The sequence below is a fragment of the Sinohyriopsis cumingii genome, chromosome 6 (genome assembly GCF_028554795.1).
Source record: "Sinohyriopsis cumingii isolate HCF-2022 chromosome 6, ASM2855479v2, whole genome shotgun sequence".
NCBI lineage: Eukaryota > Metazoa > Mollusca > Bivalvia > Unionida > Unionidae > Sinohyriopsis > Sinohyriopsis cumingii.
The window spans coordinates 95441641-95457429 of record NC_142966.1 but is presented as its reverse complement, the minus strand read 5'-3'; the positions used below and the strand labels follow the sequence as shown (position 1 = coordinate 95457429).

At 35.4% G+C, this 15789-nt stretch overlaps 1 protein-coding gene and 1 long non-coding RNA gene across 2 annotated transcripts in view; one reads left to right on the top strand and one right to left on the bottom strand.

Moving 5' to 3' along the window:
- Nucleotides 1-831: 831 nt before the first annotated feature.
- On the top strand, nucleotides 832-11929 carry LOC149797484 (periostin-like). The gene is made up of 6 exons (XM_089962288.1): nucleotides 832-1134; nucleotides 1635-1846; nucleotides 5596-5803; nucleotides 9784-9885; nucleotides 11335-11448; nucleotides 11768-11929. Exons 1-6 carry the CDS (start codon nucleotides 966-968, stop codon nucleotides 11872-11874), a joined length of 912 nt encoding a protein of 303 aa, XP_089818414.1. The 5' UTR covers nucleotides 832-965; the 3' UTR covers nucleotides 11875-11929.
- The window catches only part of LOC149797483 (uncharacterized), a 29065-nt gene continuing 20132 nt past the window's right edge, over nucleotides 6857-15789 (bottom strand). The window contains exons 2-3 of the long non-coding RNA XR_016421832.1: nucleotides 7689-8115; nucleotides 6857-7075 (exon numbers count right to left, since the gene is read on the bottom strand). This is a non-coding gene — a long non-coding RNA (uncharacterized LOC149797483). The remainder of the gene's footprint in view (nucleotides 7076-7688; nucleotides 8116-15789) is intronic.

Here is a 15789-nt window from a genome sequence, read left to right as displayed (position 1 = left end):
CCAATCGTTTTTATAATCTAACTGATCTAGTTAAATAAATAAATCGTGAAATAATAACCTCGAGTCTTACTGGTCTAGTAAATATTTTCTTATTTCTTAATTGTTTAACTTTTTGGTGTTGTCGTCTCCCTTTAAGGGAGTAATTGTAAAAGAATTCTTATTTTGCGCTAAAATTTGGGATTTCTAATTTTTTATTGTTGCACAAGTGTTTTTGTGTGAAAGTATTATAGTGCGTATGAACTTCCAAATATTATATACAAATGTACAACAAAGGAGCTGGTAGGACGTATTGGAATAAATCACAACAACACCCAAACACCTTGATTAATTCTGATTTGAGCATGCAACATGTATACGTATTTCAAGACTCCAAAGTATCATTTTTAAAAGAAGTAAACGTTGAAGACATATGTTTCTCCATTCAGCACGGTTCAGAGATGCGAAACTATCAAATTTGTAACATGCCGTGGATAATATCATAATTGGGCACTCGTACATGTCATAGACGTATGTCACAATATCAGTCCCGTCATACCAGAATGACCCTATGGCAAGTGCGTTGAAGACTGCTTTGTTCGTTTCTTTGTTCGGAGTATATTTTTTTATTTACTGACTTGAAGCAAATATCATAACCCTATTATGTATTAAAGAAATGAAACGTTCCTTTAAATGAATAAATTTCGACTTTGTAATTAACATTGGTACAAGTTTCCTAAAATAGGTATTCGTTTTTAAAGATCCAATGTCAGTCTGCAGGATAGAAAGTAGTTTATCTTATCACATTGTTATCTGTAGGCATGATTGTTGAGCTATGACATTTCTGGCCTTCGGATGAAATTTTGTCACGACATCAAAATAGGTAAACGTCTGCCATCTTGTTGGTAGAACTTCGTCAGCAAGAATTAGGCCGCCATTTTTATTTTTACATTCTAAGTGTTGTGGAAACTTTCTCATTTTCTTCCGGTATGGCGATCGACAGGAAAGTTCTTGCAACTGTTGTCATTGTTGTTACCATCGGTTCTTGTTTCGGATATGAAGACAAGACTGTAGTACAATATCTGCGTGATCATGGATACCATACTCTGTCGAGGCTACTGATAGATACTGGGCTAAATGTGACCTTGAACGAAACTGGTAAGCAAAAATAATTTAGATTTATAAAAACCACCAAACCAAACGGATAATGAAAACTTAAGTCTTGAAATCGAATCCACCATTTGACAATCTGTTTTCCCGACACATTTCGTTAAACTTGGATTTCAAAATATCCACCTGAAGAAGACGCTTTGACTCTAGCCAACATAAGCTGTCTCAGTTATATGCAAACACAAGACGAGAGAGAGAGAGAGAGAGAGAGAGAGAGAGTACATTTTGAATTTTGAGCTATTGAGCTGAATGATTGATCATAACAACAAAGAAAAATCGGTTCATTAGAAATTACTGGCTTTTGCAATTTATGAGCTTTCACTAGCCCCCTCCACCACTACCCTGCCAACCCCACCCCACCCCACCCCCCCTCTCTCTCTCTCTCTCTCTCTCTCTCTCTCTGATGAGTTTATAAATACTATTACTACTAATCATCGCATTGGCTTACAGTTAACATTTGTCATTTGCTTTTGTGTTGTTTTCGTCAGGGCCATTCACGATATTTGCTCCCACAGACGCAGCATTTGCGAAGATACCATCTGATACCCTGGCATCGTTAGCCTCAGATCTCAAGACGTTAACCTCTGTCCTGAGTTATCACGTAATTCAGGACTATATCCTCACTCCTTTAGTCAATGGAGTCAGAAACGACACAACTTTAGAAGGAGGAATTATTTCGATTCAGAAAACATCATCAGGGGTAAGATTTCCATTTAATAATTGACAGAATTAATTTATTATCATTTGCCGAGTCAAACAGATAATGGGTATGATGTCCAAAAATAGCCTATATGATGATTTCGACATGCATGTTTTCAAGCTCATTTTTAAGTGTAATGCGATTTTATATAAACATATAACTTAAACAGGAGTTATGTCTTTCGTAAGGCCCAAAACGTACACAAGTATTGCCAAGCAGGTAGTCTCATGCAGTTATACATGTTTGTGTTTTTTTTTCCTCACTGCAGCAATATTTTTTTCTTGTACATGCTTACTGCTGATAACGGCCATCTTAGTTGTAATAAATGACTGGACTTCGAACTCAGCACTTTTTTGCACTAAATACTCAGGTGGGGGGGGGGTCCAAAAACATGTATCTGTGAGATTAGGGTTTGCCTGTTCAGTTTCCATCTTCTGCAACATAAAGAGAAGATAGACTCGCCCAAAAAAGTGAAGTTTAACGATAAATGTGATGACATTATATGAATATATCCATAAGAAAAATGTCAATATAGTTGAGGATGATAAAAGAGAGGATTTATTAAATCTCATAATAATCTTATTGTGAAGAGAGTGGTGATGTGCCTGAGGAATAATATATGTCCAAAACGTGTAGAAACGACTGAACCATTGAAAAGGGTAATGCGGTATCTAAATCAAACACTCTTCTAATTTAGACGCAACATTTGAAGATGGCAACAAACACTGCCAGAACCTTTCTATATAGTAATGTTGAAATATGACAAAACAACTTGCTGGACTTACAGTCTAGCCTGGAGTTTTAGATATTGTTTTCCCCTAGTCTGGGTCAGTGAGAGCAGGGACATCATCGTGCATCTCTGGTGAGAGCTTAGAACTACTGAATGTTTTCTGTGACACTAAGATATTATGGGAAAGAAAGCCTAGGCTTTTAAATTATGCCGGTTTGTAAGTGAAAGCGATATTTACTCTGCTGCTTTCCTCATACACTATATGATTAGAGGAGGCAGATGAACTTAAGAGAAGAGAATACGTCAACTCGAACAAACAGAAGACGTATCTTCTGTCTCCAGAATTGACCTATCGCCAGTTGTCAATCATTCTGCTCGATTGACCAATCAGCGAGTGCTATTATACACACCTCCAGTCACTGTTTACGTCCGCCATTTTCCTCCGACAAGCTGCTTCTGTCGATATCGACTCAGCTATTGTATATATTTACAAATTTCGCAACGGTTCGGAGAAGTCGCCCCACTTTGCCTGGAGAAGTCGCCCCAAGGATCATATATAGTAATTCTGAGATGTCGCCACATGGTTAAGGCTTTATTTGTTTTTGGTTTTCTTCAACTTAATAACTTATTAAATTTATAAAATGTGCAATTTTTCAACTTTTCCATTTGATCAACTCCGCTTCTGTACTTTACGAAAAATAAGTGTTATCTGTCCCTTTTGCTCTGCTCTTCAAATCAGTATATGCATTTTAATAATATCTGTAGAGATAGTGTTATCAATATTTTTCATCACATTTACATCTAAAAATGAAACATGCGTAATAGATGCAGTATAAGTAAATTTAATCGTCGGGTGAAAATGATTTACGCGATCAATAATTTTTTTCCAGTTCTTCTGTTGAATGTTTCTAGATCATAAATATGTCATCTAAAAATCTGAACCAAAGAGATGAATTAAACTTTTCGTTTTGAATAAAATCCTTTTCTAATTCACCCATGAAACGGAAGAGTATATATGAGCCATATTAATACCCATTATCTGTATGTAATTCGTATTATTAAATTGAACATAATTATTTTCCAAGATAAGTTTTTATTATTTTACAAATATCTTCGCTAAATAGTGTGCTATTATTAGGATTGTTATTAAGAAAATATTTGTACGCTTCAATACCATCTGCATACGGAATGTTGGTATATAGTGATGTTACATCTAATGATACCAGTATTGAAATTATCAGATAGATATGGAATAGACTTCGACTTTTTAATGAAAGTAGTTGTATCTGTAATGTATGAAGGAAGTGATTTCATTAAAGGTTGTAAAACACTATCAATAAATTTAGATAGGTTTTCAGTATATGAATTACAACCTGATATAATGGGTCGTCCTGGAATCAATAAATTTGGATAGGTTTTCAGTATATGAATTACAACCTGATATAATGGGTCGTCCTGGAAAATTTAAAGGTAAATTATGGCCAGGATTTGTACGAGTTTTGGGTAATATGTAGAACTGGGGTGTACGTATGTTAAGAGGGAAAGTATCAAATTCCTCATATACGGAATTATTATTTTTAGCGATCTAATTAATGCATGTTGAAATTTTTTATTTAATTTCTAATTGACGTTCAACTTCTTTAACATAATCATCTTGATTCACAATAATAACAGTGTTTGACTTTTCATCCTTTTTAATCACTATGCTGTCGTCATTCATTAGCTTATATACAGACTTAATTTCGTCCTTATAAATAATAATATGATATTGCTTTAATTTAGTTAATATCTCTTTTGTTATCGCATATATATAAAAATATAAATATGAATCACGTAAAAGATTACTTAATTCTGTTATAAAAAGGTTATTTGGGTGACAAGTTTTGGGATGACTTCTCCAACCAATTAGGGCGACTTCTCCAACCACTCTGGGACGACTTCTCCAGATACGTGGGGCCGAGTTCTCCATATGGCGAGTTCTCCGCATACCGAAATAAACTTAGAGAAGTGCAAGCGATGGATAAATGCTCTCGCTTTCTGTCTCTGTCTCATTGTTGTTTCATATGGCAAATATTGCTCACCACTATCGTCTGGTATATCTTTTAATGTTATCACGCCCGCCATTTTCACAGAATGTTTGTCGGAGGTTAAGAGGTTGTCAAGTCACGTGTTCGGTAGGCGGAGCATCTACCTTCTGGCGTAAGGTCAGTTGCAATCGGCGCAATTATTTTATAACAGGAAGGGATGCAAAATCTAACAGTCGCTGATAGAAATCAAACCCGGTTAAGCTGTCTCGCAGTTAAGCGCACATTCTACTAGACTAAAGGATCTGACCCAGCTGGGCTGGTAAGTTAATGGCTTAGTATGTATGACCGACAACACTCCTCTCCCTAACTTTCTCATATGGCACGACGGACAAATGGACTACGGATTCACCTCCTAGAATGGTCGAAACGCATTCTCTAGCGCATCATCACAACTGAGAAGATTACAAGCACACATATATAACGGGAAGGATGCAAAGTCAATTGTGTTGGTCGTCATGAATCGGATCCGACTTGTCTGTGTCGCAGTCAGGTGCACAAACCACTAGATGTTAAGGTTTGGACCAGCTTGGTTGGTTCAGAAGTGTTCTTGTACACCTCATCCACTACAATATCACGCGCGAGTGATTGACGTATAAATCAAAACGCGGTTGAAAAAAATAAGTACCACCACCTTATTATGGTTTTTTCACGGAGAGTATCTGCTTCACGGCAATTCATCTAAGTAAGACTAAACTTATGACGCATCTTTATATTGTAAAAATAAATTGCAGGATAGATAGTATATACATTTGTATCAACATATTTATCGTCTTCTGAAAAATGGACTTAAGATGTGCCGTGAATAAATTTAATTAACTGAAATGTTTAAAATTACCTTGTTCTATCAGATTGAGCTCTCAGTTAATATATTTTTCTGAATCCTTAAATTTGATCAGAAGAAATACAATTTTCATGTCGGCGTTATTCTCTAGCTTCTTATTAATGGCGTCGCCCGCACCCTGCCAAGCCAAAGTGATGAAGTTGTGAATAATGGCGTAATTCAGCCAGTCGACACAGTCCTTCTGCATATCTTCCACCCGGCCACCGAGACCCTGACTCAGATTATTGTGCGGGAAGATCACCGGTTCAAAGATCTAGCGGTTGCCTTCCTATTGGTCAACTTGCTTACAACTCTCTCAAGTAAGGTACCAATATTTCGTCTTTTTTTTTTTTTACAATCATTTAATCTTTTGTGTTTGTTGACAAACGGTGATTGAGATATTCTTTACCAACATTATGTATTTTCAGTACATTCATTTAAGAAAATACGTTTCATTATCTTATGAAACACGTACACTTGGATAGCTATTGATGGTGAAAAGGATCCAATCTTTTTCAATATTCCAGACATAGTATTGTTGCTTGTTCCGTTTTTCATGTTTGAAAACAGTTATTCACTAGTTGAACTATTTAAGGATATTTGAATTGTATTAACTTACAAATATTTTTTAAACCCCACTCCCACCCCATGTACAACTCTTGTCTTTTCTTTTTGGTTTATGCTGTTTCTTTTTTATGGCTCACACAGTTTTCTGTAAATCCTGTGCGGTTTGGTTTACGTTGTTCCTATGGTCAGCAATGAGATTTTAAAATGTCTTTAGATACAAGAATAACTCATTCTCTCTACATCTATACAACATTAATCTGTACTGCCTTTCCTTTAAATTATTCAGGGTATACCAACAAACAAAAAAAAAACAACCAAGGAATAAATGTTAATCCTGCTTTACAGCAAGTTACAATCGTAATCTTCAAAATTGGCATTATTTTTTCCCACGTACGACGTAAATTAAACAACTCTTAAATTATATATGTTTATTTTAGATATTTTTGCAAAATAATTTTATTCTTCGTCATGTACTATATCCTAATAGGGTCCATCCATACATGACGTCACGTAAGTTGGGTCGATTTTTTTATTTCCCCTTCCCTTTGTAACATTTTATTACAAAACTCACACAACTTTTCAAATATGACGTCACTAAGCATTACCGCATCCACCCCATACACCTCCCAAAAATAATAATATTACTTTCAATAGAAAAACGGAAAAAATACAACACTATTCTGAATTGTTTAATACGTACATACTACATTGATCAATCCAGGTTTAATCCTTTAAGACCTACACTAAAGAGAACAATTATGGAAAAGACAAAGATTTTCATTATTCAGTGAATAAAGTTGCAGACATCTCGTCACATGAATTTATTTCTCAACGTCCCCTTCCTCCCATAGTGATACTGCAATGCTGCATAGTTTACATTTTCTCCGGTAAATAGCGCTGGTGTTTATTTGTGACGTTCATCGTCACACAAGTCAAACCCCTTCCCTCCAGGTCAGTGACGTCATATGGATATCTCTGCAGGACATTCAATTTGGTTTCTCCAATGAATTCTTCTTATTCATCACCTGCAATATATTCAGATACGTTACCTTGAATCCTCCTCAAATACCGTTTGATTTTAATTTGTATGTTTACTATTAATTGGCGTACTTTACTGCTTTTGATTTACTGTCATATGCATGATTTTGTCGAAAATGTTTTCTTTTATGCGACATATTTTCTAGATTGGAGAAATAAAGGTTATTAATCGCCTTCTTCAGTAATGATACCGTCTTTTCTCACTATATGTCTAATTCACGTTGCTTGTCAAAAATCATCGGTTTGAACTTTTTACACTAAATAGTTAGCACGACGTGATGCTCAGCAATTTTGACCAAAACAAGTCACATTGGCAATCTTTTGTTCATGTTTATTTATTGCACAACAGTTGAAATCAAAATCTTAAGTGGAGTTCGTAGCTTTATCTATGTACCAGGTTTGACACTGCCTACCTCTAAATGGCGCAAGTGTCTTCTGATATTTCAAGGCCGTTCGTTTGTTTAGATGACTTTCCTCAAGAACAAAGTTGGAAAACAGGAATTCCTAGGGTTTATAGTATAGACACAAAATCCATCAGCAGGAATATGGGGAGAGTGAGTTCCAGATAGACAACTAGCCTAGATGTTATGATCATTTTACCTTGAATGACTCCATATAGACATCTAGCCTAGAGATTATGATCATTTTGCCTTGAATGACTCCATATAGACATCCAGCCTAGAGATTATGATCATTTTGCCTTGAATGACTCCATATAGACATCCAGCCTAGAGATTATGATCATTTTACCTTGAATGACTCCATATAGACATCTAGCCTAGAGATTATGATCATTTTGCCTTGAATGACTCCATATAGACATCCAGCCTAGAGATTATGATCATTTTACCTTGAATGACTCCATATAGACATCCAGCCTAGAGATTATGATCATTTTACCTTGAATGACTCCATATAGACATCTAGCCTAGAGATTATGATCATTTTACCTTGAATGACTCCATATAGACATCCAGCCTAGAGGTTATGATCATTTGGTTGAATGACTCGGATTCGAGCTCCAAATCTACAATAAAAAATCGGAAGTTAGTGGCAAATGAAACGTTAGGAAGATGACAGAATTGAAGATGACCGTAAACTGTCGTCAGTCTGAATTTTCAAAGCTGTAATTCTATGTATGACATGACAAACTATTGCACATTTTCCCCACTAAAATGAAATTATATGTGTGTTGTGACACACTATTACTGTTTCCACACTATAATGCAACGTTATGTATATTGTGGCACACCATTAGTTTCCACACGATAATGCAATGTTATGTGTATTTTGACACGCTATTACACAGTTTCCACACTAAAATGCAAATTTATTTACGTTATGAAACATTATTACAGCTTTCACACGATAATGCCATGTTCTGTGTGTTGTGACAAACTATTAAACAGTTTTCACATTATTATGCAATTTTATGTATGTTACACTATAACAGTTTCCTTAATTTAATGAAATTTTATGTATGCTGTGAACACATAATGCTATTCTATGTATGTTTGTACACAATTACAGTCTCCACACTATAATGCAATTTTATCTAAGATGTAACACGCTATTACACAATTTCCGCACTATAAACATATATACAGATATTTTCTTTGGTTCTACTATTTTAATATCGGGTCAAATCACAAAATTGAGTATAAATGACAATATCAGTCTACATTCCTTGGTAGGGCGCTAAAGTCGTGGGGAGATTGCTAAAACATTTTGAAAATACCTGATGGATTTATAACTTTGCAAACACATGTAGTTTTACCATATTAAGTTGATAAATATAACTTGAATTCATTTTTATTTGAAATGACTAGATATAATACTAAATAATGGCAGTTTAAAACATAGTCCCCATTTAGCAAGTAAAGTCATTAACAACTGCAACAACAATTAACTGTTTGATTACTCTTTACATAAAAATGCATGATTTATGACTGATTTAATAGTTTAAAAAATGAAAATGCAACGTTCGATCTGTTACCATTGTTATTTCTACTTTGTTATTGTACACATAATGGTTCTTCTGTCTTTGAACCGTCCAACCATACAAAACGAGTTTGAAACCAACATATTGCAGCTATTTTGTTTTCTATATCGTCTGCGGCTTGAATCCCTTTCAACAGCTGAATGAATAAAAACACGATATCGCTACAATTTGCAAGAAATTCTTTCAAATATTGTATTTAAAAAAGCATGCCGCACTATCAGGGGCTCTTCGCAGATATAAATATTATTTCAGAAGAGGCGGTTCAATTTTCTAAAAATAGCTACCTTTGTTTTATCAATAATAAAATATTATACTAAATATTGTGACTGTGAAAAAAAGGCGTTCGACCTGGTCTTCCGATGTCTCTCTAAATCCGCCAGGCAGTTTTGAATATACCAATGTTTTCTCACCCGAACGAGTCTCTTTAATCTTGAATAAAATGCTTGTATCTCTAAAGTTTCTGCCAATTCTGTTACTGTTCACTGAACCTTTGAAACTCTTTGCTTTTTGGAAAAACACAATATTCGTCAAGAAGGTACTGAGGTTCTACTCCGGTGAACAACCGATAGAGCACATCGTGAAGGAAACACATGTTTCATCTGCCTAAATGGGTTACCTGACACATTTGGTACCCTGTGCACTTAAGACATGCATGATACCGAAATATTCTTAATAAATATCTTTTTTCCTCAGGTGGAGACTACACCGTGTTTGCACCAGTGGATTCGGCCTTTGCAAAATACAAAGACAACCTTCTGAGTTTCGATGCTCCAAACGCTGGCACCATTTATACCAGTAAGTTATAACCTTACGAATCAGTTTCCTGTGCTTACCGAAAGATATTATAAGACTCTAGACTGTAAAATGTGTCTTGCTATTGGTTATAAAAATATGTCAGCTCAGTAGTTGTGGTAGTTGTAGCGGCAATAGTAGTGTGTTTTTGGACTTTTAACGCAGCTTTGGTAAGATGTTTGCAGTGTGGTAGTTTATAGTAATGTCTATCACTGGGGCATCATGTCGCAGACATGTAGCAATATTTCCCACCTAGTCACATTATCCGGAAACCAGGCCGACCAGTCCTAACACTAACCTCTTAATGCTTAGCACCATGAGAGACAGCTTCTGGTACCACTTTTTATAAGTCTTCGGCATGACTCGGCCGGGGTTCGAATCCACGAGCTCAATCATCTGATGCATACGGTCTAACCGTTTAGGCCACCGGAACAGTCAGTAGTAGCAGTAGTAGGTTTTAGTGACAGTCAGGATAGGGTAATTGGCAATTCCTTTAATTGCCCCCTTCCAAGTACATGATGACAGTATGCAGTGTAAAACCAGAGATAATATATGTGATACACATTGAAATCACTCAGTGAAGGCAGGGATTAACTGACAGTTACAGCTATATCGATATAATTAGGCGCACACCCACCCACTCATATATATATATATATATATATATATATATATATATATATATATATATATATATATATGTGTGTGTGTGTGTGTGTGTGTGTGTGTGTCTCTTTCTATCTATCTATCTATCTATCTATCTATCTATATATATATATATATATATATATATATATATATGTGTGTGTGTGTGTGTGTGTGTCTCTATCTATCTATCTATCTATATATATATATATATATATATATATATATATATATATATATATATATATATATATTAAGAATGTACATAGCAGTAATAATAGTAATAATAAAAGGAATATTAAAAGTAAAGAAGTAGTAGTGATAAAATTATAGTTGTTGTGAAGTTATTTATATATGTATATGACCATTCTTAACCAAGTTTATCAGTATTTCTCTCTTATTTTTTATACATATATTTTCTATAGATTAATGTTCCAAACAGGTCTTAAAAGTCATTTATGATGATTAATGTGATTATTTATTTATTGATTTATTCCTTTATTCATTATTTTCAATGAAATAAAAAAGTTTTGAAAAGCACAATTTATTTTCGGGATTAGCTTTCTGAAGGTAAAAAGTCTGTGGCAATAGATGTATCATAAATAGATGTATCATAAATCTGTCATAACGACTGTATCATAAATATGTACTAATAGATGTATCATAAATCTATCATATTGGATGTATCATAAATCTGTCTTATTGGACGTATCATTAATTTGTGTGCGTCTCTCCATCCGTCGACTCATGGCTGCAGGGCTGCATATAACATTAATAAGATATATTTGTTCTGTTTCTGTCTTGCAGGGGTGATGCAATATCACATTGTAAGAGGTGGTCGGACTACTTCTCAACTGTCTCACGGTCAGTCACTGATTACCATGGAGGGGATGCCTTTGCTTGTGACAAAAGATGCATCCGGTAAAAATCTGCTTGTGTAGTCCGAGAGCGTTTTGTTCAAAGATTGCCTTCATCGTAATGAAGTCATATTTCCTCGTTTAGCTCATCACAATGTATAAGACTAATAATTTGCATACACATAACCCTTGTATTCTATAATCATGAACAAAAGTGAAACACACAAGAGATATACATAACACATGGACATAAAGCGATTATTTGAACATATACACGTATTTTCTTTGATGACAGTTATAATAGATCGATTATTATTATCATTATTATTATTATTACTGTTATTATTGCTAGTTATCGTCACATATTTCTCAAATCTTTGCAGGTATGAAAATAAACAATGTAACTGTGATCGAAGCAGACATAAAGGCAACAAATGGAGTTTTGCACGTGATCAACGATATTCTCTTTACCCCCGACATACGCGGCTGACGAAAAGAAAACGAGAAATTCTGAAATTTTGAGTCCTAAACTATATATCAAGATTGCTCTGCTCTTGTTATTATTTTTTTAAAAACACATATCTTATGACAGGAAGAAGCATCATTAACCCAAGCCACATTCTCTCTCTCTCTCTCTCTCTCTCTCTCTCTCTCTCTCTCTCTCTCTCTCTCTCTCTCTCTATATATATATATATATATATATATATATATATATATATATATATATATATATATATATGATATACAATATATCAGTTTTTAAACAAAATAAAAAATTATACAATTTTGTATAGTGCATTGGTATTAAGGCCATTAGGATATAAAGTATCTAACTTATGAATCCAATAAGTTTCTTTCTATTCATGTCACCATGCATACTATCTATTGGCATGAAAGAAAAATCGAATAGAGAGTGATTATTGGTGTTTAAGTGTGTTGAAATACTAGAGGAAAACTGAGGATCTCTATAATTTTTTATATGAAAGCGATGATTATTCATTCTCTTAGAAACTTGTTGTAGTGTTTGTCCAACATATTGCATGCTACATGTTTTACAGGTTATCAAATGAATCACATCAGTTGATATGCAGTTAATGTTATCACGTAGAGAAAATAACTCTTATGTATTAGCGCTACCGAAAGAAGTACTTAAATGTGTGCGCATTGGGAGCACCGGTGTCTGTTACATTTAGATGACGAAAATTTTCTTTTTTATTTTTTGTCTGTTTAGTTCTAATTAGAAAATCTTGCAAATTCTTGGGTCTTCTATAAGCGAGAATTGATTTATTTTAGCAAAGTGATTTTATGCTGGTTTTATTTGATAAATTTAGGAGACTATAATATTTATTAATTATAAGACCTATATTAGGTAATGAAGGATTATACTGTATTGTGAAAGGAATTATATTTGTCTCTTTTTTACATTCTGCTGTGTTTAAAGCCTAATGTTGAGTAAGATTACGGGATAGTTTCAGCGCATAATCAATTATATGTGTATGATAATTTATATTTTGGAAATATGTTTGTAATTTATTCAACGAACTTTGTAATTGTCAATCATCTGAAACAATGCGTCGATATCTTTTGGCCTGGCCATATAGTATACTGTTTCTACATGACATTCGATGACATGAAGAATATTCCACATATTGGTGGATATTAGTTTCTTTGATATGAATATTTTTAGAGATAGCGTTATCAATATTTGTTATTACATTTACATCTAAAAATGAAACATGCGTACTAGATGCAGTATAAGTAAATTGATCGTCTGGTGAAAATGATTTAGGCGATCAATAAATTATATAGTTCTTCAGTTGAATGGTTCCAGATCATAAATATGTCATCCAAAAATCTGAACCAAAGAGATGGATTAAACTTTTCGTTTTGAAGAAAATCTTTTTCTAATTTACCCATGAAAAGGGATGCGTACGAAGGAGCCGTAGGACTACCCATTGCCGTACCCATTATTTCGATGTAATTCTTATTAGTAAATTGAAAATAATTATTTTCCAAGATACGTTTTATTATTTTACAAATATCTTCACTAAATAGCGTGCTATTATTAGGGTTGTTATCAAGAACATTTACACGCTTCGATACCAGAGAAAATACTTCTTTCAGTAGCTTTAATATAAAAGTGGTATTTTCTCTACGTGATAACACTAACTGCATATCAACTAGTGTGATTTATTTGATATATGAATGGAACAGGTAAGGTGACATAACGGTACTGGAGATTGGTAACAATGTAGCGAGGGGCTGACCTCAATTTGGCGGAACACTGACGACAATGTTGCAAGTGGCTGACTTGAACACGGGCTACCGCAGGTAGAGACGAATACAGTAGAGACTTAGACAAAGACACACTAACACGCATATATGACAAAGAGGAATACATATCTTCTCGAGGCATATGAGTGGCCCTGAAAAGGGTCTTTGGTTGTTTTTATTTTGTTAACATCAATCCGTTAATACAAAGGGCATTGCATATGTCTCCTTCTCTTCCTCAAACTTCTTCTGACTTCTGGACCGTAGATGAGGACTCTCTTCAGACAGCCTTGTCTCTTCACATAAATTATTCTTTTCCAAACTCTCGTATCGGTGATCCGAATGATGGTCAATGATGATCTGACATACATGGGTAAGTAAGTACGGAATAGCGTCGACGATACGCTGGTAGATGATTCAACGTTAATCCACGTCTTGTGACGAAAGCAGTTGAAGGGAATGTAGTGAACCGCCTTTATGTATCGTGGAAGTTTTTTCATCAATCCCAATACGCGTTACACAATTCAGTCACAGTGTGGAGTCTGTCTTCCAATCCGAATAGAGCTGCCTGTAACCTCATATTCCCTGCGTAGATGCGCCAGCGTTTGTGCGCAGTGAATTAATGCGGCAAAGTTTTCAAACATGAAGACGATGAATTGGGGTGCACCGGCTGTGGAGACGATAAACGATGACATAGCAGTGGCTACCAAAGTCACCAGTCTTACTTACAAAAGATACCGATTTTAGTTGGGATTTACTGGATTTTCTCTCTTCGCAAGAATTTTTTCCAGAACCAGCACCTTCGCCACTTTCTCCTTCTTTACCACACGTTGAGGATTTTAAAAAGAGACAGAAAGAAGAATTGGAGAAAGTTTTACAGCAGCAGAAAGAAGCGTAACAAGCTTTTCTCCTTCAACAGCAACAGCAAGGAGAAGAGGCAAGAAGAAAGAAACTATAGAAGGACGAAGCAGCAACAGAGAAGAAACAAGGTCTCGGAGAGAAGGAGGACAGTAAAAGTCAAACGGTGACGGTACTCATAGACATTTTGGCAGAGTTAAGGGGTCTGAAACAAATGTATCAGACTTCTTTATTACGACCAAAGAGAAAAAGACATTCCCGAGCTAAATAGCCCAACCCTGTTGCTACACCTGAGATACCCACTTTAGTGATTCCTACCAAATCATCGTTGACATGAGCAAGTCCAGAAGTAGGTTTTGGCCGTGGCAAAGGCTTAAGGCAGTTAAAGCTGATTGCTTTCCGTTCCTGAGTTGTTTTTCATATATAAAAAAACACCCAACGGTCCTTTTCAGGGCTAACCACCTCTCTCGAAAAGAGATAGTACTTATTATAAAAACTTTTGTCTTGTTTGTCTTCGTGTCAAAGGTGACATTCCCTGCATTATGGTTACCTCTGCTGTCTCTGCTCCCTCTTCTTTTTTCAAAGTCATCGACGAACACTTAGATCGTGCTTGTTGGTAGGCCATATATCTTCGCCATCCCTTTAACATGTTAATTGCCGGACCTAGCGAGTCAACCAAAACCAAATTTTTCAAACGCTTGATCGAACTTATTAAAAAACGGAAAAGGTGCTAGCCAGCATTTACTACGATTCAGCCCATCCTGCAGGTTACGGAGGAGTTCAGAAATTGTATCCGGCAGCCAAAACCCGTCTTAAAAGTCTCCGTTTACCTCAAGTGCAACGATGGTTACAAGAACAAGCCACGTACACCTTACACAAACCCATTCGACGAAACTTTTCCAGAAGTGTCACCCGCGTTGAGGGCATCGATCATCAATGGCAAGCCGATTTAGCCGATGTCTCTCATTTGGCCACCTACAATCGTGGCTACAGATATTTGTTTTGTGTCATCGACGTCTTTTCAAATTTGCCTGGGTCGTACCCCATTAACTTCCAAATCGAGAAGTGAGTTAGTGCGAGCCCTCAAACTGGTGTTGAAACAATGTGGTCGTCACCCTCTTCGATGGCAAACCGACAAAGGCACCAAATGTCTGAACCAAGCTTTCCAAAAAAGAATTAGAGAAACGAGACATTCATTTTTTCACCAGAGAGAATCCCGAAACCAAAGCCAGCTAGCATCGTGGAACGTTTGCAGCACACCTTGAAAGAACGAATG